Raw genomic sequence first — 22030 nt, forward strand, 5'->3', positions numbered from 1 at the left:
AACACGTATAGATAAACTACTTAAAAATTGTTGAGTAATCTTTACGTCAACACAATTTATCAATCTTCAATTGCAACAATCTTTCATCGATTTACAAACATTATGCCAGCGGCGACATATTATTACCTAAAATAAGTAGATTTAACCATAATGTAATGATAGCAAACAAAACCTCAAATTTATCGATCTTACATTTTTATAAATGAGAACTCAGCAAAATGTGGTCACAACCACTTAAGTAGAAGCATTGTAGCAAAATAGAATTTGATCTGGGAAAGGCAACAATATTTTGAAGATTTACAACAACTTGTATGCAACAAGTTAACCTGAAATCTAATACTTATTATTAAATGCCACAGTAATAATTTTAAATGCTGGATAAAACAAGTACCTTGCACATAGAAACTATTTGGCTTTAGACAGCTTGCACTGGATTGTCCTGTTTGTACTCTCTCTGTTTGCACATAGGTAAACTTCAGCTGAAATTTTCTGAAAACAAGCCAAGAATGCAATAAGAATCATTAGTTAAATTTTCTGTTATTTAAACTAATTAAATTAGTAGTGCTTTTATCCCAGACAAGCTGTCACATTCCAATGCTGCTCTCCAATTATCAATGGCCATCAAAACCTACAGAAAGACAAGGAAGATTTATCACAGGTAAGGCAAAGTGCAGAATGACGGGAATAAAGCTAAAAGGGTGATACAGTTGATTATCAAAACAATCAGATGCCCAGTCCCTAGTGTGAGGATCACATGAGCCCGGAACATGCTGTTGTTGTGAGGCCTGGTAGTGTGCAAAGGATATTTCATCTTCACAATCGTTTATGGTTGACTTTACATTTGCTGTTGCCTTGTAGTATGTAGCCTAGTAGAATACAATGAATAGAAACACATTCTGAATAACGGGCAGGTTTACCTTACCAACTGGGTGTTTTTCAAACCAGCAATCCACTGTCCAAGCACTGTTGCCTAGGTGCTGAAACGTCGGGAATCACTTGCAGAAAAGGAACATGAACGGATAACTGCCCTCAGTGCCTTCTCCTTAGTGCTGAAGTTGGACTGGCGTCCATTATCACCTTGGGGATTTCGTCTGTTGTGATGCTGTGTGTGTGTGGTGGCTTGTTGGTGAAATTTTGCCAGGAGAACGTTATTACGTGAGTATTAAAGTTATTTGTTACCTTTGTTTGCCAGTTCTTTCAATTGAGTGTCACCGAGCTAGAGCAGACATTGTTTTCATGTTACTTTTAATTTAAACGTTTCTTCTTTCTGACACTAGACGGCATACAGCCTTTGATCATTTTTTACCTGTCAGCATCAGTTTAGTTACGTTTACTTTGCACATCTCTGTAGCGATTTCTTAATGCTACTTCAAAAAAATTTTGGGTGATAACTGTCAGTTTCTGTTTCAGCAACAAAGCTCACTTGTTAGATTTTTAATTATGGGTATTTTTTTTCTACTTCCGGTTTTCTTATTTCAGTCAGTAGTTCAGTAAATATTCATTCGACGTACAAAATAACCACATATTCGTGATCCTCGTCAAATTTGTGGTAAAGTTCATGTTTTGTTTTGTACGTTTTCGTACTTCCGGTTTTGAAAATTTTCCTGAACTATATAGTTCAGGAAAATTCTCGATTTTGGCCAAAATCTGGATTTCGTTTAAATCACATCTAATCGACCCCAAATTTTACGTAGATCACGAATATTTGGTTTATTTGGTCGGCAGCTCAATGGTTGAGGCGCTATCGCTTACTTCCGGTATACTTCCGGAAAATTTGCATAAAACTGGAAAGTGAGCTTTGTTCTCTGTACAATTCTAAAGACTCCTTGCCCAGTTTAAGCAAAGAGAAATGGTCTTTTTGATTACTTTTGTGACTTTAGTGACTATCTAAAGCCGGTCAGTTTTGGACGTGTCTAATAGATGGCGTGAAGGAATATTGTGTTGTCAATTGTGGGCTTATGGCGGCTCGTTGTCTAAATCTATCTTCAGCTACAGCTATTTTCTTGGAAAGTTACAAATGAACACATAGGTTAATTCGAGTGATTTCGTTTGTAACTTGTCGGTGATGTGTTCTATTCCGTGTACATGTTGGATAACCTTGGCTTAGTGTTTCTCATCAACTTACAGGAGGAAACGTAGCCTACCGTTGACTATTTTGTTCAAAATGTGCCATCGAAATGACACAGGTAACTACCAACACTAGCTTTATTACAGTATTACTGTAACATACAATCTTCTCATCTTTTATTAGAATTCATCATAATTATCTGCTGTAAGAATTGGACTTGCTAGATCACCAACCCCATCACGGACCAATCTCTCATTCCATCTTCTAGAGAACCTTGGCTAACTGTTTGGTGGTTTCATGTGTAAGTTCACTTGTCATGTCACAGAACTTTCTTTGTTGCAGCCTAACATGTATTCAAAGTATTGATCTGCACTCACGTCTTTCTAATGTTATTTAGACGATTTCAACTGCAGTATACTGATTACTGTTTTAATTATTCTTTCATAGTTGTCAAGTACATTGATGACACAAATTATTAACAAGGTGATTTAATTTTCTTGTTTTTTATTTACAGGTTTGAAACTATAGGTTTCTAAATTTGCATGACAGACTTTAAGAAAGTCATGTTGAAGATAAAGGACTGGCAGACTGTCAACAAGGTACGCTACCTTGTTTGGTAACCTTGAATTGGCTTGGCTGCTTCCCTTGAATCTCCCTTTTTACTTCCTTAAGCTTGATATGAGGTATTGCTTTCTGTCACTCAAATATTGCTGAAAATTATTGTCAAACTAATAAAGGTTCATTCTGTCTACAGGGTAACTCGGTAACTCCTTTGCTACTTATCATGGACTTCATCCATTGGTGATGCTGTAATTCAAGAGAATGCTGTTATTCAAGACTGATAAATTGTTTAGTTGCTTGATGAAACAAGTGCATATCTGGGTTCCCTCGCTAACCATTGGTCGTGTAATCACCCTGGCTGCAGTCAATTAAGGCAGTCTCCCCCTGTCTTGATTGACTGTATGTGCGAGTTTCAAAAGCAGTTTATCACCCAAATGAGACAAAAGGAGTATATCAGTTTGTTTTATTTGGGTATAAATTGTTTTACATTTGCACAGAATAACATTTGTTTTGTACCGGACGGTTTGTTTATTGAATTACAACAATTATGGATTTTTGTAGGTATTTTATTAAATAACTTAATTCATTTAAATTAAATTATATTTATTTAAATTAATTAAAATTTAATTAATGTGATTAAATAAAATAATTAAAAATTATTTTTTTTCAATTTTTTATTTAAAATGATATTTAAGAAATTATCTGATTATTTTTTATTTATTGTAACTATTAAGACAATGAAATTAGATCTCATACTAAATTTACAAACATGCCCAAAAATTGCAAATTTGAGTTAAGATATACAATTATTAAATGATCTAATTAGGGTTGAGGTAATTTCATCATCTAGGATAACCAGTTATAACTTTTGTTGCAACATATCATATCGGAGAATAAAAACACTCAGGTTGCTTCAATCAACACACACTTTGTAACACAAACAAATATAAATATTTTTATCAAAATGAATTTCAATGGCACAGCAGCGTCAGGATAGCTCCAACATCAGTTACTGCAAGGACTCCAACATCAATTACTGCAAGGACTTCAGCAAGGACTCCAACAACAGTTACTGCAAGGACTCCAACAACAGTTACTGCAAAGACTTAAGCGCAATCCAGACTTCAAACTTTAAAAGAAACCAGATTACAAAACCGCTTAACATTTTCACCATCCTGTGAGAAAAAAAATAAAATTTTTATAAAATCGACAGGAACGTTAGAAATTTTTTAGTTACCATTTCTATGAATATTTTTTTCAGCTATACTTTAAGCCTAGCTTCGACGTAACTGCATGCAACAGGATGATACATCATCGTCACCAAGGCAGATGCATCACATTATCACAAAGTCCTGTTAGGAGAAAGAAAAATCATTAATTTACAAATAAACCTGTACCAAATGTTAAAATAAAACACACAATGGTAGACGAGAAAGAAAATAGTCATGTCAAGTTCAGATTAAAAATCAGATCAAATTCAAGCAGGAGCGAAAAAATCCATTTCAAGGTGAGGTTGCATCAATGTTTGTTAAAGGAAATGGAATTTCATATTTTAGTTAAATAAAAAAAAATTAATCTACAGCAAATGTTGATAAGGCAGGTATCTATCTTTTCACAAAAACTTGGATTAACTACCAATATTTCAATTAAACCTTAAACTTCCCCAATTACAACCCAAAATCACAACCAAATTATTGTTTCAAGATGACTATGTTACTGTTACATGTCAGGATGTCACCAGCAATGGAGATAGCTTCCAGAACCTTCAGCTTTAAATTGAACTTACTTCCCAACAGCTGGCTGCAACAAAACCACCTGTATGACAGTAATGAAGGTTAAAATTTACCAAAATCTAAATTTCTTCAAAACATAGGAAATCTCTTACCCAAACATGAACTGCAAACCAAATAGAGCCACCAATATAAACTCACTGACTATGGAAACCTAACAAGCAAAATAACATTATTGAACAGAACCAGAAACATTTTGAAATAAGAAACAAAAACAATAAAAAATACAAAGTAAATAAAAAGGCTCACAAATATACAATGATTCAAACACTCAATTGTTAAGGCAGTGAGTTCTTCAAATTTCAAGCTTGCACCAGACTTTACAGGCAGCATACAGCACCACAGACTGCACATAGAAGCTCATCACAACAGCACATGGTCTTCATACAACAGTTCACCACACGGTTTACCGGCAAAAAATTTAAGTGGACATTGGACTGCTTGAAAAAGCTCGACTTCATCAAGCAATAATTCCTACTTCAAAAGAAACTTAATATCAAAGGACAAAGTATTTAGTGACAATGTTAATTAACTACATCATTCCTATTTCTTACCATCCAACAAAGCCAGCTTCAGGGAAAATACTCCAAAGGACAAGAAAAGGGGTGTATCAAAATATGAATATAGTATAATATACCTAGAATTATTAAAAAATCTGTGAAAAATTTTTACATTCAGAAACCCTAATGAATTAAAACCTCAATTACCTTGAAGATATTTGTGAAGAAGAATGTTACAATTGACGGCACTGATCACGAACACGTAACTGACAGCGCCCGGAATAGAAATGACGTCAGTGGAAAAAGCTTGCCCATGTTGCCAATTTGCTAACACCAGGAAGTTGCCCCCTGGTGGACAAACTCTGAAGCCAATACGATTACTAAAATAAAAAATTCTTTTCCGTTGAATTGAAATAATTCATTTACCATTAACAAGTCTGCGCAAGCTCCATTTCAACGCATCTCTAATGAAGGACCACTGCACCCCGAACATCCACAACAAAACAGCTCAATCATCAAACCGTCCATGATAACCTATTAGCACAATTCAAAAGAACATTTATGAACCAATAACCTTGATTATGTGAAAAATAAAATTTCAAAATAAAATTTTCAAATTCAAATGACAAATGCAAGTTTAACATAAGCTTACAACTGTGAAATTAAGCAATCAAATATTTCTTAGTTAAGGTAGCTATTAACTTCAAACTTACATGAGACTTGAGTTTAAATGAATAAAGATAGCCAAAGATTATCACATCACAAAGATTTCATTTAAGATTATTAAGAAAACTGGGAATTTAAATTTCTGTTCCAACCCATAAAATTGCAAATCTCTAAAAGCTGATGAAGATCTTTTCATAAACACTGTCTTGTTTAGAAGCAGGAAATAGTTACTTCATTTAAATCAGGTTATTGATGAACAGTTTAACTTCAATTAATTCTTAACTAAGATGCATGGGCAGCACACATACATGGACAAATATAAGGGAAAATGCTAATCCTTGATGTATACTACGAGTACATTATTTCCATTTCAGATTTCCTATTATCACAATCTTGTCTCACAATATATTAGAGTAGAGACCCTCTTAAAGACTAAGCTTAATTCCACAGCAGCTATCAAGTACGTGTAATGCTATGAAGAAGCTTGGACTTCAATTTCTATCGGAAACAAAGTAAAAGAATTTTAATTCAAAGAAAGTCTTTAATTCTAAGTAAATTAACATTATTACTTTTGCTGTTTTGAAGTACTTCTACATGTCACGAAACGTGCAACATGCAGTAAGGGACGACATTTGGGGAAAAAGTACAGCAGCCAAACTGGAATTGCCAAGTAGAAATTGAAAGCCATGTTAACCGTAAATTGACCACACAAAAATTTTAATTGAATAACCTCACATAATAAAAACAGGACCACAGGACTTACCATTTTGGAGCCGAAAAATGTCATGGGAGAGGGTTTCCTGTAAGACGGAACCAAACATTCACGGACAGCGTCTCCCATGAAAAGAACGAGATAAAAGGAAAAGTCTCAGGAATTTATCTTTGGTGACCCGCCCCCCATACATCCATCCAGAATACAGAATACACAGGGCTGAATAATTCAATCCCTAAACACACTGAAATATTTAGCCACCTAGCGACTGAAATATATTTAGTCACCTAGTGACACCTAGTAACAGCCCTTAGCATCCACGGACGCCTAGTCGCCTAGACGCCCTATCGGACGTTTAAATGTTTAAATATAACAACATTATTTTAAAAATTGTGTATTTAAAATTATTAAAAAAACACGCTTTATTTTGCATACACTTTTATCACATCCTGGTACATGTCGTCCACAAATTCCGTCAAATCACTTTTCATTTCTATCACTCGTCGCCTTTGATCTTCATTGTTTTTGAAAGAAAAATGAATTTTTCTTATTACACGATTGTAGGTGCGGTTCATAATTTTTTTACACTTGTTAAAAACATGAATTTCAATCTCTTCGGCAATCACTGAGTCATTTAATGCTAGATGAATCATTTTTTTTGCACTGGTTCGACCGCGTTGAGTTTCTGCGTCACTTTCCACTTCAATAGGCTTCCGGCGGAGAATATGTAGCACGTGAGTCTTCCAGAACTCATAGATTTCAGAAGCTGTAGATGAAATTACTGGGTTCTTATCTCTACAAAGACGATGCACGGTTCTCCCAATTCCAGTAGATTTCAGGATTTCTTTTGCAGGCTTCTTGTTTTTTAATTTATTCAAAATAGATACTTTTTCTTCCGGTGATACTTCAGGATTTGAGAGTTGTTTGTTGGCAGCTGCCAAGTCTTCAAGTACCACAACTCCACCAAGCTGATGAAGACGGGCTTGTTTCATACTTCTTGAAGGTCCAGATGACAACACTTCTTTGCTTTTTTTAATTAAAAATTTATCCATACTTGAAAATAGAGGTTTGATATCCCAGAAGAAACACTATCGATAAAATGAGGTAGCCTATATTGGCTGGTTGTCAATAATCTCTCAATTTGTTTTCAACCTGTAAAACAACTGGAAGTTAATATTTATTCATCAATGCTTGATTCACTCAGAAGTAAAAATTCTTAATACACATATTTGTTTCACTACGAGCATTAAAAAAAATAGTAAATTCTGATCCCCTAATCTGACAGACTAGTTAGCTAAATCACGTAAATCAATATAAGGCTTGCAAGTTATTTTTTGACAACAAAGTTGCATTTGTAATTGCATACATACCAGACACCACCAACCTTTTTAAAAATTTTTAGAATGTTTTTACTCTAATCATAAGTGGTAATTTTGGGTTTGAGGCCTTATTGACTGTGTAAAATTAAATGAAAACATAGACCAGACGACGCTGACTTTCAAACGCTTATTGGCGGGTATGATTAAACAGCAGCCCACGCAATAAAGGCGCCAGTCCGCCGGATTTTTGAATTGTGAAATTTGCAAAATGGTTGTATTATATAGTAATTAGGTAACTACGTAATTTAAATAGGCAACAACACTGAGATTATTTAAAGTAAATTATTCTGTTATTTTGACGAAAGAAAAACTTGACGGAGAAATTTGTAACCTAGAGTTTAATATGGGGTGGACCTTCAAACGCTCTAACGCTATGTTGCAAATTCCACCTTGCCCATTGCTACAAATGGGATGTATTAAAACATATCAATCTTATTTTTTTAAAGACTAGAGGTGACTCACGAATGTTGAATTATTACAGTTATAAGTTCTTTAGTTTTCACCGTAATAATTTGGCCGGATTCTGGTGACTAGAAAGCGGAAACCCGGAATCGGAAACATGACGGATCGACGCCATCAAGTTAACAACTAGATAAGCAACTAAATACTGAAACCTAAGTACCCCAAATATTCATTGCTGCAGATGTTTGCATCATAAAAAAGAGAACAAGTAACGAGTACAGTAAAACAATTGGTCCATGATGTTCGAGAGTAAATGAGTTTGTGGTCAATTTTAATGACATCAACCCTACATGTTAAAAGAAAACCCAAAGACAGGCTGCATTGGGTTTTCTTGAATACGTCCGCGGTTAAGTCTCACTAACGGAAAGGGAAGCAATTCGAGCAAATCTTCTAGAGATGGTAGAACTAGTTTGATGAGTTCTTGATGTAGGCTTTCTTTGGTTCACTCTTCACCAATATGGGGATGGATACGGTTACAAAGCCACAAGAAATATGGGAGCAACAAAGAGGTCAGTGGCACAAACCGTGAGCGATGACGGGAAATGGAATGAATTGCATAGGACAAAAAGATGGGTTTAGTTTGAAAAGGCGGAGTCTTCGTAAACAGAATAAAAGCCTCAGCGCAAGCTGTATTTTTATTAGTGAAGGTCTTGAGTCTTATTTGATCGTTGTCTCCTATCGGTAAAATATAAGTACCGAGGCAGCAAAATTTTGGATAATACCATGGCAGGAAGATTTGAAATTCTCAAGGTAAGTTAAATTATTCCGTGTGTATCATTTGAGTACGGTACCCTTAATCCAAGTATTATTTGATTGCATTTTATGTTTAGTTTCTGGCGCCGGTCCTATTGTCTCTGTTGGCCTTAGCTATCCTAAAATCGGACCTCAACGTATCGGCAGAAAGTAATTTGAGGGATGTCAATTACGGCACTGGATACCGAAATCAGAGAAGCGATGTCATCGAAGAGAGATTTGGTTCACGTGACGGACACGGACACCACACTAAACATCGCCCATCGTTGCTAGCTAAACTCAAGCGGCCCAAATCCGGCTATGATGCCCCCAAATCGCAATACAAACCGTCCAAACCTCATCGACCATCAAAGGCACACCACAAACCTAAAGGCAAATATGGTCCCCCCAAGTCACAACATCGCGCACCTGTAAAAAGTTATGAATCTCCGGCCTACAGTTCACCTGCATACAGTCCTCCTGCTTATAGTCCTCCAGCATATAGCCCTCCTGCATACAGTCCTCCTTCTTACAGTCCTCCTGCATACAGTCCTCCTGCTTACAGTCCTCCTGCTTACAGTCCACCAAAAGAAGAGTATGGCCCCCCTAAAAAAGAGTACGGTCCACCAAAAAAAGAATATGACGAACCTAAAAAAGAAAACATACCTCCGAAAACCGAGTATAACCCACCAAAGGAAGAGTACAAAGTTCCAATTGAGCCGGCTTACATCCCAAAACCACTATCAACAGCGGTAGCGAACAAAGATTCCAGCGGATTTTTCACCAACCCTTCGGATGGTTTCCCGAATTTCTTCAAACAAATCATGCAAGGGTAAAACAAAGCAAAAAAAAAATCTGAGTTTGGTTTATTATCACTAAAATCACAATTATTCGAAGTGCAAAAACCACACTTTTATTTTAAGATATTTACTGATACCTCTTAATTTATTCATCCCCTACCACATTTACTTTCAACGCAGAACATTTCGATTATCTATCACCGTTTGTTATGACCGTTCATTCTTTATTTCCGTTATTGTCATTTGTTTAGCGCATACAAAAGATTCCAGTTTCAATAAACATGTCAACACACAAATGTTTGTGAGTTTAATAAATAGAGCAATGAAAGTTGAGTTGATCAGATATTATAGCCGTGGTCCATCTAGAGCATATTGCATATTTAGCTATGCAATGGAATACCTAAATTATTCACCGATGCCATATCGTGGAGATAAATTATTGAGCGTTACGGATTACTTTTTTTTGTTCCGGGTTGCACTCCCACGAATGCTCTTCAAATAAATGAAATAGTACGCATGACATTCATAAAGAATTCTTTTCATTTAAGGTTTCTAGAACTCGTTCTAGTAGCCGCGAGCATATACTTGTCATTCACACGGAATTCTGTATGATTTCTTATTGTGAGTTGAGACGCAAGTCAACTTTTGTATCAGTGTCACATAACGCAACTCTGTGTCGTTTCAATTGGGAGAATAGGTCTTTGTTTAATTCAACAGTACTGTTGAGTAGCAGACCGAAGTGGAATGATAAGCAGCTGTGCAAGCCCAGAATCACTCAACTCTTGTGAAGGGCTTGACAGGAGGGATATGGGAAGGGATCCAACTCTAGTCCGAATAATTTAATATCTTTTGATTCATTTACTGTTGTTGGGATTTGGTAGCATATTTGAAATTATACAGAAATTATATATGTGAGGCATATCCAGCAGTAAAAACAAATGTCACAAAAGAGCAAACGCAATCAGATTTGAGGATAAATGCTGTCAAGCCTTGATGGTATTTGTAGGCGCATATGCGCATTTGCAATAGAAATGTAGCAATACGGAACGTTCTGTCGCTGAGATCAATAGTGTCCATAAAGTATCGATCCCAACAGCAATCCTTGAACACAATCCCAAGGGTATGCAACGCAACAAGCATAAAGAAAAAGCCTGAAATGCGGTTGTCCGTAAACAATTATTTAAAATATCTAAAGTATTTAAATAGAAAAACGTCTGCTGATCTCAGTTGCTCCAAAGTAATTCATCCGATCGTGTTCAAGTTTCTTGGAGCTCTCAGTCAACAAACCGAATAAGGAACAAAGGCCTGCATATATATAGACTTGCATCCGCATGAGATATTGATTTTACATGTCAACCGGGGAAAAGTGTTGGGGTTCTCCTACGACAATGTGCTGTGTGGGCCATGCCATGCCATCAGCATTCAAGATACAACACGCAAGAGCAACAGCAACTTGACGTTTCTTTTATTAACCTTGATTTATTTCGTTCGTGAATTGCGGAACTTTCTTCCGGCGAGAAAAACTACGTTCTCCGCCACGAAAACGGCAAATGCAATACTTAACCCGACAAACCAAATGAGAAAAGCGCTTTTAACATCTTCCAAAGTAAGCTTGCGCAAAACAGTTCCGTAAGAAAAAGATGCGCTGCAGTGGTCGTTTCTTGAAAGGTGTTTCATTCGCCAATGTTCCATCAATCCGGTTTCCATCATCATGAGCATCCTTGATAAAAAAGTCTCTTGTCAAGTTTGTTAGTGTTTTATATCGGCTTGGCAATCCATAACAAATAACTTACTTTCTGTTGAATAAACTTCCAACGGGACTTCCCTTGGGCAAAGCAAATGCTTGGTTGACTTTGTCAAATGTTTCCTTAGCCATGCTCAAATGGCACTGCTTTCCGGATTGAATAAAGTTTTGCTCGATTGCATATCTAATTCTTGCTTGATTCTCAGTTGATTAAAAAAAAAGGTTATTAAACTCCAATTATGGACTACACTTCAATCGAAGATGTGGAAATACTTACATTCATGTACACAAAATCTCCATCCACGACAGCTTGTTCTCCCTCGACAAAGGAGTCAACTAACCATTCCGGGTTGTTGCGTAATTTATCACCAATGATAAGGTTTAAACCATCTTTTGCTTCCTATAGGTTTCAGTAAAAATTTGTAATAATATTTTTGTTTACAATAAAATTCTAACTTACCATGAATAAGGATTCCAAATCTGATCCACGCCAAACAATCCAACCTAGTCCAGATGACGGTAACTCTTCTAGTGATCGTATGATTGGCTTGATGTTAGGAACGCTCAAAAACGATACGAGAGTTCCGATGTAAGCGTGAATGAACACCAATGCACACAAAAACCAAACCATGGCCAAAAAGCGCAAAGAATGATCCTTTTCTGGGATTCTCTGACCAGCTGTAAATTTGCGTTATGTTATTTAGTAATTTTTTAGCAAGGCCAATCGGAACACAATTCTATATGACAAAGGACTAGACTTGCATTGCGTTAGGAGGACTCCGTAGACAAGCATGAACCGTTGTTCTCGTTTTCGGGCCATCGACATTTTTGCTTTTGCTAGTATTTTTGACTGGACCCACATGATGCACGGTAGGATTCCAAGGATCGCTATTAAAATTATCCATACTCGAAAATGGAAAGGCTTGACGAAGGCTGACGTTTGCTTCCCGAGAGTCGGAGCAGGGATCAGAATGCCGCTGGATTCTTCGTAATAAGCAACCGTGAAGTCGACAACGCGGTTGCGAACGTGCGTCACGGAGAATGAACCGATGCCGACATCCGATTCCTGTCGTCAAACGGATAAGAAGATATTTGAAGCACACATCATGCAAAATTCACTTTACGTTATTTAGAATCATTCCAATCATTCCATTCCAAGTTCCATTTGCCAAAAGCGCTCCGTATGCTTTATCCTTGGGGACTTCAATTGTTATCCTGTTCGAAAATTCTCTTCATTTGAATAACTCTAATTAGAACAAAATTTAAAGGATATACGAGAAATTGTAGGTTTCCATAAGGGCAGCAAGAATTTCAAAAGAAAAGCCTTTTCCGTCAACGACAATCCCATTTTCATCTCGTACAAATTCAACGAATGGAGAAATCTAATCACAAAATTATGTTAATCAATGCGAAGTTGGAAATGTTCAAAGGTTATGTATACGTTACTTCGACTGCGGCTACGCGCAATATTTTCCCATTCAGCAGCCCATTAAATTCCGTACCTAAACCGTTAAAAGGAGAGAAAAAAGACAGATGAAATCGGATAGAATGATTTATAAAACTTTTGTCTTACTTTCAGCTTTGGTGGATAACATTACATGATCCGGTAAAATAGTTAGAATGACCACAAGAACGGACCTTCTGTGGTACCAAGACATGGTCAACTGAAGAATTCAATGAAGAGAAAGCCAAAAAAAGGGACACAAGCTGTCACCCATTATTGGTGTTAACACGCACACCTCGTCAACGCCCTTAATACAATGTTTAAATACATACTGTATGTGCCTGTGAAAAAGACGTATGACAATAAATAACGTATGAGGGTCTCAACAGGTAAGGCTGACGCCAAGACGAAATAGAAACAAAACGGGATTCGCTATTTTTTAACCTAGAAATCGAAACGAAACATTAGTGTTGTTAAAACAAGAGTAATTAACCCGTGTATTTGATTGTTTTAAGAATAGATAGAAAACTCCATAAATTTAAAAGAATATTACCCAGCACCACATAAATCAAACAAGGAATTCTAACGATTATACAATCACGATTCAACATTCTCGCGTCCTTTGGCTTTAGTTCGAGTCAAAGGAGCAAGACGATTTGAATGGGAGCTGCTACTACTGCTGCCAGGGGCGGAAGACGGCGGGTGGCTCACCGACACCCTTTTGGTTCCAAGACGCACAGAGCCTTGACGCTGAAATTCGGGAGCCTTATTCGTGGGCAATTGGTTTAGTGCATCCGATTCAGAGCGACTCAATGGAGCTCGCAATTTTGATTGAAATGTCAGACTAGGTGTTGGCGCTGAAGGTACCAACGAGCTGGAAAAGTAAATTTTGTTTGGCACGATAAGTAGAGGTTAGTTATATTTCAAAAACATATAAAGACAATACCGTCGGGGTGGAGCAGGTGCATTCACTGGTTGCTTTGGTGGAACCTTCATAGGAGCAGGAGGCGGAGGGACCTGCTGTTGTTGCTGATGAACGGCTTTCATAGCACCAGTCTTTGGAAATAAAGGGGCTTTGGGAGGTGGCCCGTAACTATTAGGAGCTGTGGCGGAAGAAGACCTTAATAACGGAGTCCTTCAAAATAAAGCGGCCAACTTATCGCGAGGAAAAAATTTGAATTAAATGTGTCAAATCACTTGAATGTTGCTCTCTGTGGTGCACTTTTGGCAGGTGACGTCATAGGTTCTCTGATGTTTCTTCGTAGTGGACTAGGATTAACAGCAAGTGACGGGCGAGTCCGCAACGGAGTTGCATAAGACCTGTTGGACAAACCAGGGCTGGATCCGACACTCATCCTTCCTCTAGTCTGCTGTGAAGCTTTAGTAAACTAATAAATGATTTTTTAAAAGATGAATAATGGTCAGCAATGGCAAAAAAATATACAGTTGATTACTCTAGGAGTTTTCTTCATTTCTAATTCAGGGCTACTATGGATCAAAATTTCCTCATCCCTTGCGTCACTACGAGGTGAAAGTAGCATCGAGTCTGGGGATAACTTCATTGCCAAATCCACCACTAAAATGAAACAGAAATTATCTTAAGAAATATAATGTTTTAATAAACAAGAGATTTACTTTTTCGAGGACTGATGGTCTTTTCTTTGTCATATTGAATGTGATCAGCCAAATTCAGAGCTTCCTGTTCAATAACATCCCAAGCAAGTTCAAATGGATTAGAAGCAGTGTGGGTAAAAACAGAATCTTTGACATTTTGATGTTCACAAGTGTTTTTATCATGTCCAGGTAGAATTTTTTTGTCTGGGCTATCATCGAAATTAATTAAAATTCCTAAATCAGTTTGATTTGAGTTTACTGGTGTCCCTGAGTATCAAAATAAAATTAAGTAATAAAGCTTCTATGCATTTTGTTGCTTTAACCACCTGCTGACAAGGATGGGGAGTCTTGATGCTGAGATTGGGATCGTAATTTGATAGATTTCTCTAAAGCAAGTCCAAGTTCGAGCCCAAGATCTATGCCTTGTCTTGGCTTGGAATGCTTATGTTGCATAGAACATAGCTCAAAAGGGTCATCATCCTGCTGTTGTGTAAACTCTGAAGGTCGAAAATAAGGTAGTGAAGAGAATCGGTCATAGGAATTATCAATCTCTACTAATGTATCAACAGGAATGCCTGGAAAAACGGAAAAGAAATACAAAATCCATTAATAACTGTTAACCATGTCTTTTAAATCAATGATTGCACAGTCAAAAGATAAGTCGTTCACTTACCCGACATCACAGTAATTTATTAGTTTACTACACCATGTAAAAAAAACACTAAAACCAGTATGTTCGACCCTTGCACAAAAGCAGCAGTTAAATTGTGATGACAATGATGAACTTTATCGAAATCGTCGAATTCTGAAATCTACTTTTTTGAAATCAGACTTCAGACCACGATATCAAGTTCGAAAGATGGCCACCAGATGATAGGTAATCCAATTTAACGGAAATTTTAAAAAATCTTTCAAAATTCAGACTTTCTTCAGTTATATTTTACCTTAATTTTCTTTGATTAAAATCAATGAATTATAATTACTATATTCTATCAAGAATCCGAAAACTTAAGTCGTAATCGGATTTAGTTTGAAACACTATCAGTAGATGACATTACGCAGCAGCATGACGACATATCAATGAGCAGACGAACTTGGAACGAACCTTTTCTTTTGATAGGTTTCGGTTTTCTGAGCCAGTAAGTTCTAAAAGACGAGCAGCAGTTCTCGATTTTGCGCAGAAACACTTTACCAGAGACAAAATCTTTAGATCAGACGCTTTTCGTGAAATTCGTGGAGTACTCGTTTTGTCTCTTAGTTGAGTACAAGTGCATTTCTGACAGTGACAAGAAAGTGGTTATTCGTTTTGCCATTCCTCCAAGTTAGAACTGCAAGGATGAACATGGTAAAAACATTTTTATTTTCTGTTTATAGTTCTAACAAATACGGGGGGAAATGATGTAATTGTGGTAACCTTTTTTCCTGAACCTTATTACCAAAACGTGAAATGAATATGAAAACAACCAACGTTTTTTTAATGATATTGCATGAAGAAATATTGCTAAACAGAAAATCAGTTAAGTAAACAATGGGAGTGCCTGTTTGTATAACCTTTAAGATTACTACACCTGCTCGCTTTGTTGTATTGCATTTATATTTTTTCATTGTTTACTATCATTCATGCTGGTGAATGTTTCTTGAGATTGTTACGAGAAAGCAGAGTTTAAAAAACACATTGGATCAAACTGTATAACTGTGCAGTAGTTTTATACTTAATTTATAAATACTGAGATTTGTTTATCGGTTCAGTTCTTATTTTTTAAAAGCTAATGCAAAATTGATCTCTTTGATAGGAGATATAAATTTTAACTTCAACGAGTTCGTTTAGTTTAATTCTTGATTTATTGAGTTCGTGTTTATCTGTGATGAGTTTGTTGCGATACGACTGTAACCTTAGAAAAAGTGCCCGAGAATGGGCGTCACTGAAGTTTACTTTTACTTTCCTGAGCTCGCACTACGTGGCAGGATATATTGCGTGTGAGAAACAGTGAGCAAGAGTAGCAGCACTAAGCAATCGTTGTTAATTCATTGTGTCGTCGCTGTATCAAAATTAACCATGTTATTGAACCGATAAATTATAATATTTAGATCTAATTTTGAGATCCCCCCAAAAAAGAAAAACAAAATCGTCGTTGATTTGGGAAAGCTGATTTTTACTATTATTTATTACTATAAACTTAATAAAGAGGAGACAAAACTCATGCCCACATTTGTTTTTGACTCGTGCCGTTGTCGGTTTAGGAGCAGGTGGTAGACAATAAATTATATTAGCTACCAAACACCTACTGCGAAGTTTAAAAGACAGGAAGCCTAGTTCGCAGACCATGAGCTCGAGTATGGGTTTAGGTGACAATAGAGCCGCGACCCGTTTTCTCTTAGTTTGCAACGAGGAAGCCAAGATATCGATCCATCGATCGATGAAAGGCTGCAATGGCCGCTCTTGTTGGCACTGCATTTTTCCATTCTGAGCATTGAAGCAGAATTACTAGGGAACACTTGCAATTGACATCATTCAATTGCTTTATCATTTTTACTTTTTATTGCAGAGGATGAAAGCGGGAAAATGCCCTACGGACGAGCTTTCCCTCACGAACTGCGCCGTGGTAAATCCTCAGGACTTCAACGATTCCGTCAAGTCAGTATTCTTTATTTTTTTTGAGTATTTTTTTTTTCAGATAATCCAGTAATAAATAATATAATAGATAAAGGTTTTGGGGGAATGGGATTTGATGTAATCTGCGGTAAAACTGTTCCCGCACAGGACAACCGTAATTTGCCAAATTAGATCGATTGGTTGCTCAATTAATGGTTGTTTACTTGTGGTCCATTTATTGATCCACTTCAGGACCGAAAGACATGTATCGGCGTAGGGATCAAGGGGGCAATCTTTGAGATCCTATCGAACGGCAAAATGTTCCGAAGGGAACACAAGGGGAAACGCGCCTCACTTGTAAAATATTTGAAATAGTTTTGGGTTGTTAGGCATATGAAGTGAAGGGAATAAATAAAAATAAATAAAAAGTCTTTCATCTATGTGATTTTATTGTTTTAGGCATGTCGAAGTGAGCACTTCGCCGGGACAGTGTTTTGTCTTCACCGTCAAGAGCCATCGGGATGTTCCTCCGTCAACCATTGGGTTCAGTTTGCTTCAGCGCAAGTGGGCAACTCTTTCTCTTTTACAAGACATCGACGTTCGCCCATTTCAATTCGATACCAACCAGCACACCCTAGCTAATATCGTCCTCGAGGTGGATTTCCTTCAAAAGAAAAGGTGAGTCAATAGCCTAGACCCATAAGTTAGGATGAAAGTACATGCCTTGCCATGGGTCCCTAGAACGTTGCATGTCAAACTGATCAAATGGGCATCGAACCCTGCAGTGTAGCATTGCTGCACGTATACCTCTCTTACTTATTGATCGATGGTAAACTAGATGACGGGGGGCTTATCTAATCTCTTCCAGTTGCGATTCTCACTTTTTGCCACATGTATTGATTTTCTTTATCGACCATTTAAAACACCCCATAAAGAAATCATGTCCACCCTTTTTGTGCGCTTTGAAGGAATACTATTAGCTCCTTTTATCGTGAATCCTGGATGGAAATTGATTCATGTAACAGTATTCATCTCATCACTTGTATTCGTGTACTATGCTTTTGAATGCGTTCGAGGATTTACCATAGTTCTATCTAATTTTACAATCTAACCGAGGTATACAATCCCATGATGGGTTGCTATTCCTTGGTGTCTGTTGATTATACAAGCTCTGTCAGATCGAATATCGAATGAGTAGCATGAAAATGACATGCCAGCCCTTTCCTCTCCCTCCGGATTACTGACACTGAAACGTAGTGGAAATAGTAGAAGCTCGTAGTCTAACCCGTCGACCTTTTTGTTGAAATATGCCTTCGGGCGTCTTTGTTGAATGGTGAAGTTGCGATGGCATGACTCGTTACCTACCTACCAACCAGTTAGAAAATATCCCATTAAAACGAAACATGCAAACTTTCTGTATCACGCGGTTATTTTCCGTGTTCGCACTCTCTTACTTTGCCATTGGTGTTATAACGTCCTATAAAACATTCTAATGTTATTGTGTTATTTTTAGCACAACGCTCGAGCCCTACGATAGCGATGCTATGGCGCGTGAGTTTTTGGCTCAGTTTCATCACCAAAGTTTCTCCGTTGGACAGCAGCTTGTTTTTCAATTCCAAGAGAAAAAACTTCTTATTTTAATTGTCAAGGAACTTGAGGGTAAGTTCAAATTCTAGTAGCTCCAACTGCATGTACCGTATAACACACGAGCTGATGCATATAATGATTAAGACAGACTGGTCGATCAATACTCATTCTGCCGTCATATTTTGGTCGTTTTATTTTTTGTTTCTTTTTTTCAGGAGCGGATATTAACGCAATGCGATCTGGTGCGAAGGAAATTAAATCTCGTAAGGTCCGCATCGGTCAATGCTTTCCCAATACGATGATTGTCTTTGATAAATCAGAAGGATCATCAGTCAATTTAGTTGGAAAGTCGAAGGGGTATGAAAAACGCACGCCGTGCTGAATTGCTTTGAACTTTATTGATTTTACAAACTTTTGCTCATTAGTAAGATGGTTCATCATTCCATCATCAATCCTGATTGGGATTTCCAAAACATGGGAGTTGGTGGTTTAGACACGGAATTCAACGCCATTTTCCGTCGAGCGTTCGCCTCCCGTGTTTTCCCACCCGAGATCGTGGAGCAGCTTGGTAAGATGTCACTATTCATGAAAATTTATCTGGGTACTATATTTGAATTTCATGTGGAATTACTGCTCCGTAGGTTGCAAACACGTCAAAGGTATTCTTCTTTACGGCCCGCCCGGAACCGGAAAAACTCTGATGGCGCGTCAAATTGGAAAAATGTTGAACGCCCGTGAGCCCAAGATTGTAAACGGTCCACAAATCTTGGATAAATACGTCGGTGAATCTGAGGCTAATGTTCGGCGACTTTTTGCCGAGGCCGAAGAAGAGGAAAAACGAGTAAGTCCTCATGAGACAGTCCTTTTCAAATGCAGTTAGTGAAATAAAAATGTTTTTCTCCCTTTATTTTAGTTGGGTCCCAACAGCGGTCTCCACATCATTATTTTTGACGAAATCGATGCCATTTGCAAATCTCGTGGCTCAGTGGCCGGAGCGTCGGGCGTTCACGATACCGTTGTAAACCAGCTTTTGGCAAAAATCGATGGCGTGGAACAACTGAACAACATTCTCGTAATTGGTATGACAAACAGGAGGGACATGATTGATGAAGCCCTTTTACGACCTGGCCGCATGGAAGTAAGCTAATTAACCGTTTTCCCATCTAACATTTCGTCTAGAACACCTGCACGTTCTCACGATCAAATATTTCGTGTCTTGGATTCTTTAGGTTCAAATGGAAATTGGATTGCCGAGCGAAACGGGTCGAGCCCAAATTCTGAAAATCCATACTGCGCGCATGCGAGATAACAAGAAGATAGCTTCAGATGTTGACCTGCAGGTACTATAAAAAAAAAAAAGTAAGACTTACTGTTTCCAGATCAATTGTTAAATTATTGATTGGCAGGAATTGGCAGTGTTGACGAAGAACTTTAGTGGAGCAGAGATTGAAGGGTTGGTTCGTGCCGCTCAGTCGACAGCGTTGAATCGGTTGATCAAAGCTTCAAACAAAGTGGAAGTTGACCCTGAAGCCGGTGAAAAGCTTATGGTCGATCGTGGAGATTTTCTTCACGCTCTTGAAACTGATATCAAACCTGTAAGTCTTCACGGTATATTTTGATTCTTTTCTTTCAATTGTCGTGACCTCTTTTTACGTCATTCATTTATAGGCGTTTGGTACCAGCTCGGAAGCGTTGGAATTGTACATCACTCGTGGAATAATCAACTGGGGAGAGCCAATCAGGAGCTTGTTGGAGTACGGAGTCATTCTGACACAACAGGCGCGAAGTGGTTTTGGTAATTTCGATTACTTTTTCTTAAAATTCTTTATCTTTCTTTTTTTTATTAAACATTTTTGTTGGTGATTAGGTCTGGTTTCCGTACTGGTGGAGGGTCCACCGAATGCAGGCAAAACAGCACTCGCTGCTCAGTTGGCTAAAAATTCCGACTTTCCGTTCATCAAAATCTGCAGCCCGGACGACATGGTTGGCTTCTCTGAGTCAGCCAAGTGTCTACAAATCCGCAAAGTAAAATAATTCAAAACTATTACTAAATAATAACAGCATCACTTTCATGTTTTCTCCTTGGTTTAGTTTTTCGACGATGCTTACCGCTCAGAATTGAGTTGTATTCTAGTTGATAACATCGAGCGACTGCTCGACTATGGTGCGATTGGTCCCCGTTATTCCAATGTTGTCCTTCAAGCCCTGCTGGTTTTGCTTACAAAGCAGCCCCCTAAAGGACGAAAGTTACTCGTGTTTTGCACGACCAGTCGCAGGTTAGAAAATTCATCATAAGAATAAAAAGGATTAAATGTCTGACGCCATTATTTTATTAACATTTACTTTTAGACAAGTCTTGGAAGAAATGGAAATGCTTTCCACTTTCACTGCAGTCCTTCGCGTTCCTAACATTTCAACGTGTGAGCAATTAATTGCGGTTTTGGAAGAGACGGACGCATTTTCCAAGAGTCAGATCGCTGCTATTGCGCGAAAAGTTGCAAATAGAAGGTAATGCAAATTGACCTTAGTTGACTATTGTAATTTACCTAAAATGCTTATTGTCCTTACTTTAAAGGCTTTTTATCGGAATCAAAAAACTTCTGGGAATGATTGAAATGGCAAAACATTTCGATGAAGAGCGCCGCGTTTTTGATTTCCTAACACAGTTGGAGGTGGAAAATTTTTTGGAATTAGGCGCTTAGATTAAAACAATTTCCCTTTCTCTTTTTCCTCGCCGTTTTTAAAATATACTTCTTACAGAAATAAATGTTCTCTGTTGTGATGGGAGTTTCTTTGGTAGTGAAAAAGAAGCGATTTCAATGCTTTACTACCCAGTTTTCACTGTTCGGTAAAGATATCTGTTTTCCAGTCTTATAAATTCCTGTTCATTAGCAGCAATAAATTATTTATGTGTCATGTCCACGTCAGTTCTATCAGTTTGGTATTTGGTCTGCAACCAACCTCCATTTCTCTCATCCTCTGAATCTGACGCTTGGGCGACTTTGTAACGATGTTTGTGCTTTAATATTGCTGTACGTGTTATGGAAGAACTTTCTCATTACATTTCATCATTCATTCACTTATATCGGATTGGATTAATTTCAAATTTGTGGGTTTAGAGTCATGAAACAGATCTACTCAATTTCCTAGGAAAAATTAAAATTAAAAATAAGTGTATGTACTTAGTAGGTTGGCAAAAAAAAACATTCAGTAGATTCCGTTGTGTAGTTATTTTTAAAACTGTTCAATAGTTACGCTATTCGTGCGTTAGTTAACGCACGAATTTGACAATTCAACAGATTCTACACGAATTTAAAAGTGCAAAAGTCTGAATTCTCGCAATGGTTGAAGAGCTATGCGAAAAAAGAGGCCAAGGAT

The 22030-nt window shown here is 37.5% G+C and overlaps 4 protein-coding genes and 4 long non-coding RNA genes across 15 annotated transcripts; 3 read left to right on the forward strand and 5 right to left on the reverse strand.

The window, feature by feature from the left end:
- Nucleotides 1–17: 17 nt before the first annotated feature.
- LOC124194572 lies at nucleotides 18–1235 on the reverse strand. Of its 2 annotated transcripts, XR_006874946.1 has the most exons (5): nucleotides 923–1235; nucleotides 706–866; nucleotides 392–628; nucleotides 193–333; nucleotides 18–126 (listed from the first exon to the last, which is right to left on the reverse strand). It is a non-coding gene; the product is annotated as an uncharacterized LOC124194572 (long non-coding RNA). The 2 variants fall into 2 exon arrangements; XR_006874945.1 differs by having other exon boundaries at nucleotides 392–866.
- Nucleotides 1236–2332: 1097 nt separating this feature from the next.
- On the forward strand, nucleotides 2333–3170 carry LOC124194573. Its single transcript, XR_006874947.1, has 3 exons — nucleotides 2333–2369; nucleotides 2583–2751; nucleotides 2823–3170. It is a non-coding gene; the product is annotated as an uncharacterized LOC124194573 (long non-coding RNA).
- A 157-nt stretch (nucleotides 3171–3327) lies between these two features.
- LOC124194586 lies at nucleotides 3328–6495 on the reverse strand. 6 transcript variants are annotated; one of them, XR_006874966.1, is made up of 11 exons: nucleotides 6349–6495; nucleotides 6155–6242; nucleotides 5894–6083; nucleotides 5346–5453; nucleotides 5127–5281; nucleotides 4974–5056; nucleotides 4669–4908; nucleotides 4515–4573; nucleotides 4353–4444; nucleotides 3867–3981; nucleotides 3328–3804 (listed from the first exon to the last, which is right to left on the reverse strand). It is a non-coding gene; the product is annotated as an uncharacterized LOC124194586 (long non-coding RNA). The 6 variants fall into 6 exon arrangements; XR_006874963.1 differs by lacking the exon at nucleotides 5894–6083 and having other exon boundaries at nucleotides 4669–4896; XR_006874964.1 differs by lacking the exon at nucleotides 5894–6083 and having other exon boundaries at nucleotides 4416–4444.
- A 180-nt stretch (nucleotides 6496–6675) lies between these two features.
- LOC124194588 lies at nucleotides 6676–7798 on the reverse strand. Its single transcript, XR_006874973.1, has 2 exons — nucleotides 7668–7798; nucleotides 6676–7449 (listed from the first exon to the last, which is right to left on the reverse strand). It is a non-coding gene; the product is annotated as an uncharacterized LOC124194588 (long non-coding RNA).
- A 977-nt stretch (nucleotides 7799–8775) lies between these two features.
- LOC124194578 (adhesive plaque matrix protein-like) lies at nucleotides 8776–9998 on the forward strand. The gene is made up of 2 exons (XM_046588833.1): nucleotides 8776–8888; nucleotides 8969–9998. Exons 1-2 carry the CDS (start codon nucleotides 8862–8864, stop codon nucleotides 9704–9706), a joined length of 765 nt encoding a protein of 254 aa, XP_046444789.1. The 5' UTR covers nucleotides 8776–8861; the 3' UTR covers nucleotides 9707–9998.
- A 1122-nt stretch (nucleotides 9999–11120) lies between these two features.
- LOC124194581 (glutamate receptor ionotropic, delta-1-like) lies at nucleotides 11121–13205 on the reverse strand. Of its 2 annotated transcripts, XM_046588838.1 has the most exons (8): nucleotides 12988–13205; nucleotides 12861–12916; nucleotides 12690–12796; nucleotides 12539–12629; nucleotides 11875–12480; nucleotides 11692–11814; nucleotides 11464–11615; nucleotides 11121–11390 (listed from the first exon to the last, which is right to left on the reverse strand). In XM_046588838.1, the coding sequence occupies exons 5-8, from the start codon at nucleotides 12043–12045 to the stop codon at nucleotides 11150–11152; spliced, it is 687 nt and encodes a 228-aa protein (XP_046444794.1). In that variant the 5' UTR covers nucleotides 12046–12480; nucleotides 12539–12629; nucleotides 12690–12796; nucleotides 12861–12916; nucleotides 12988–13205; the 3' UTR covers nucleotides 11121–11149. The 2 variants fall into 2 exon arrangements, with proteins under 2 accessions (XP_046444794.1, XP_046444793.1); XM_046588837.1 differs by having other exon boundaries at nucleotides 11464–11814.
- Nucleotides 13206–13326: 121 nt separating this feature from the next.
- LOC124194575 (pollen-specific leucine-rich repeat extensin-like protein 2) lies at nucleotides 13327–15313 on the reverse strand. Its single transcript, XM_046588831.1, has 7 exons — nucleotides 15146–15313; nucleotides 14799–15047; nucleotides 14494–14739; nucleotides 14313–14434; nucleotides 14056–14246; nucleotides 13805–13993; nucleotides 13327–13732 (listed from the first exon to the last, which is right to left on the reverse strand). Exons 1-7 carry the CDS (start codon nucleotides 15150–15152, stop codon nucleotides 13456–13458), a joined length of 1281 nt encoding a protein of 426 aa, XP_046444787.1. The 5' UTR covers nucleotides 15153–15313; the 3' UTR covers nucleotides 13327–13455.
- A 210-nt stretch (nucleotides 15314–15523) lies between these two features.
- Nucleotides 15524–21735, forward strand: LOC124194574 (vesicle-fusing ATPase 1-like). Its single transcript, XM_046588830.1, has 15 exons — nucleotides 15524–15817; nucleotides 17019–17107; nucleotides 17525–17743; nucleotides 18579–18724; nucleotides 18868–19009; nucleotides 19078–19220; nucleotides 19294–19493; nucleotides 19566–19790; nucleotides 19882–19992; nucleotides 20059–20247; nucleotides 20321–20447; nucleotides 20520–20677; nucleotides 20744–20928; nucleotides 21002–21160; nucleotides 21228–21735. The coding sequence occupies exons 1-15, from the start codon at nucleotides 15809–15811 to the stop codon at nucleotides 21352–21354; spliced, it is 2229 nt and encodes a 742-aa protein (XP_046444786.1). The 5' UTR covers nucleotides 15524–15808; the 3' UTR covers nucleotides 21355–21735.
- The last annotated feature ends 295 nt before the right edge of the window (nucleotides 21736–22030 follow it).

Source organism: Daphnia pulex, chromosome 5 (assembly GCF_021134715.1).
Source record: "Daphnia pulex isolate KAP4 chromosome 5, ASM2113471v1".
NCBI classification, from domain to species: domain Eukaryota; kingdom Metazoa; phylum Arthropoda; class Branchiopoda; order Diplostraca; family Daphniidae; genus Daphnia; species Daphnia pulex.

Excerpts from the sequence above, each read along its gene's own strand:
- LOC124194578 (XM_046588833.1), top strand. The coding sequence starts at position 8,862 with ATGGCAGGAAGATTTGAAATTCTCAAG. Across the intron at positions 8,889-8,968 it reads GAAGATTTGAAATTCTCAAG|TTTCTGGCGCCGGTCCTATT; the intron begins GTAAGTTAAATT and ends TTTTATGTTTAG.
- LOC124194581 (XM_046588837.1), bottom strand. The coding sequence starts at position 13,072 with ATGTCTTGGTACCACAGAAGGTCCGTTCTTGTGGTCATTCTAACTATT. Across the intron at positions 12,917-12,987 it reads GTTATCCACCAAAGCTGAAA|GTACGGAATTTAATGGGCTG; the intron begins GTAAGACAAAAG and ends TTAACGGTTTAG. Across the intron at positions 12,630-12,689 it reads ATGGAAACCTACAATTTCTC|GATAACAATTGAAGTCCCCA; the intron begins GTATATCCTTTA and ends ATTTTCGAACAG.
- LOC124194575 (XM_046588831.1), bottom strand. Across the intron at positions 14,740-14,798 it reads CTCCCCATCCTTGTCAGCAG|GGACACCAGTAAACTCAAAT; the intron begins GTGGTTAAAGCA and ends TTTGATACTCAG. Across the intron at positions 13,733-13,804 it reads GCACCTGCTCCACCCCGACG|CTCGTTGGTACCTTCAGCGC; the intron begins GTATTGTCTTTA and ends TTACTTTTCCAG.
- LOC124194574 (XM_046588830.1), top strand. Across the intron at positions 17,744-18,578 it reads GATTTCCTTCAAAAGAAAAG|CACAACGCTCGAGCCCTACG; the intron begins GTGAGTCAATAG and ends TGTTATTTTTAG. Across the intron at positions 19,993-20,058 it reads CTTCAGATGTTGACCTGCAG|GAATTGGCAGTGTTGACGAA; the intron begins GTACTATAAAAA and ends ATTGATTGGCAG.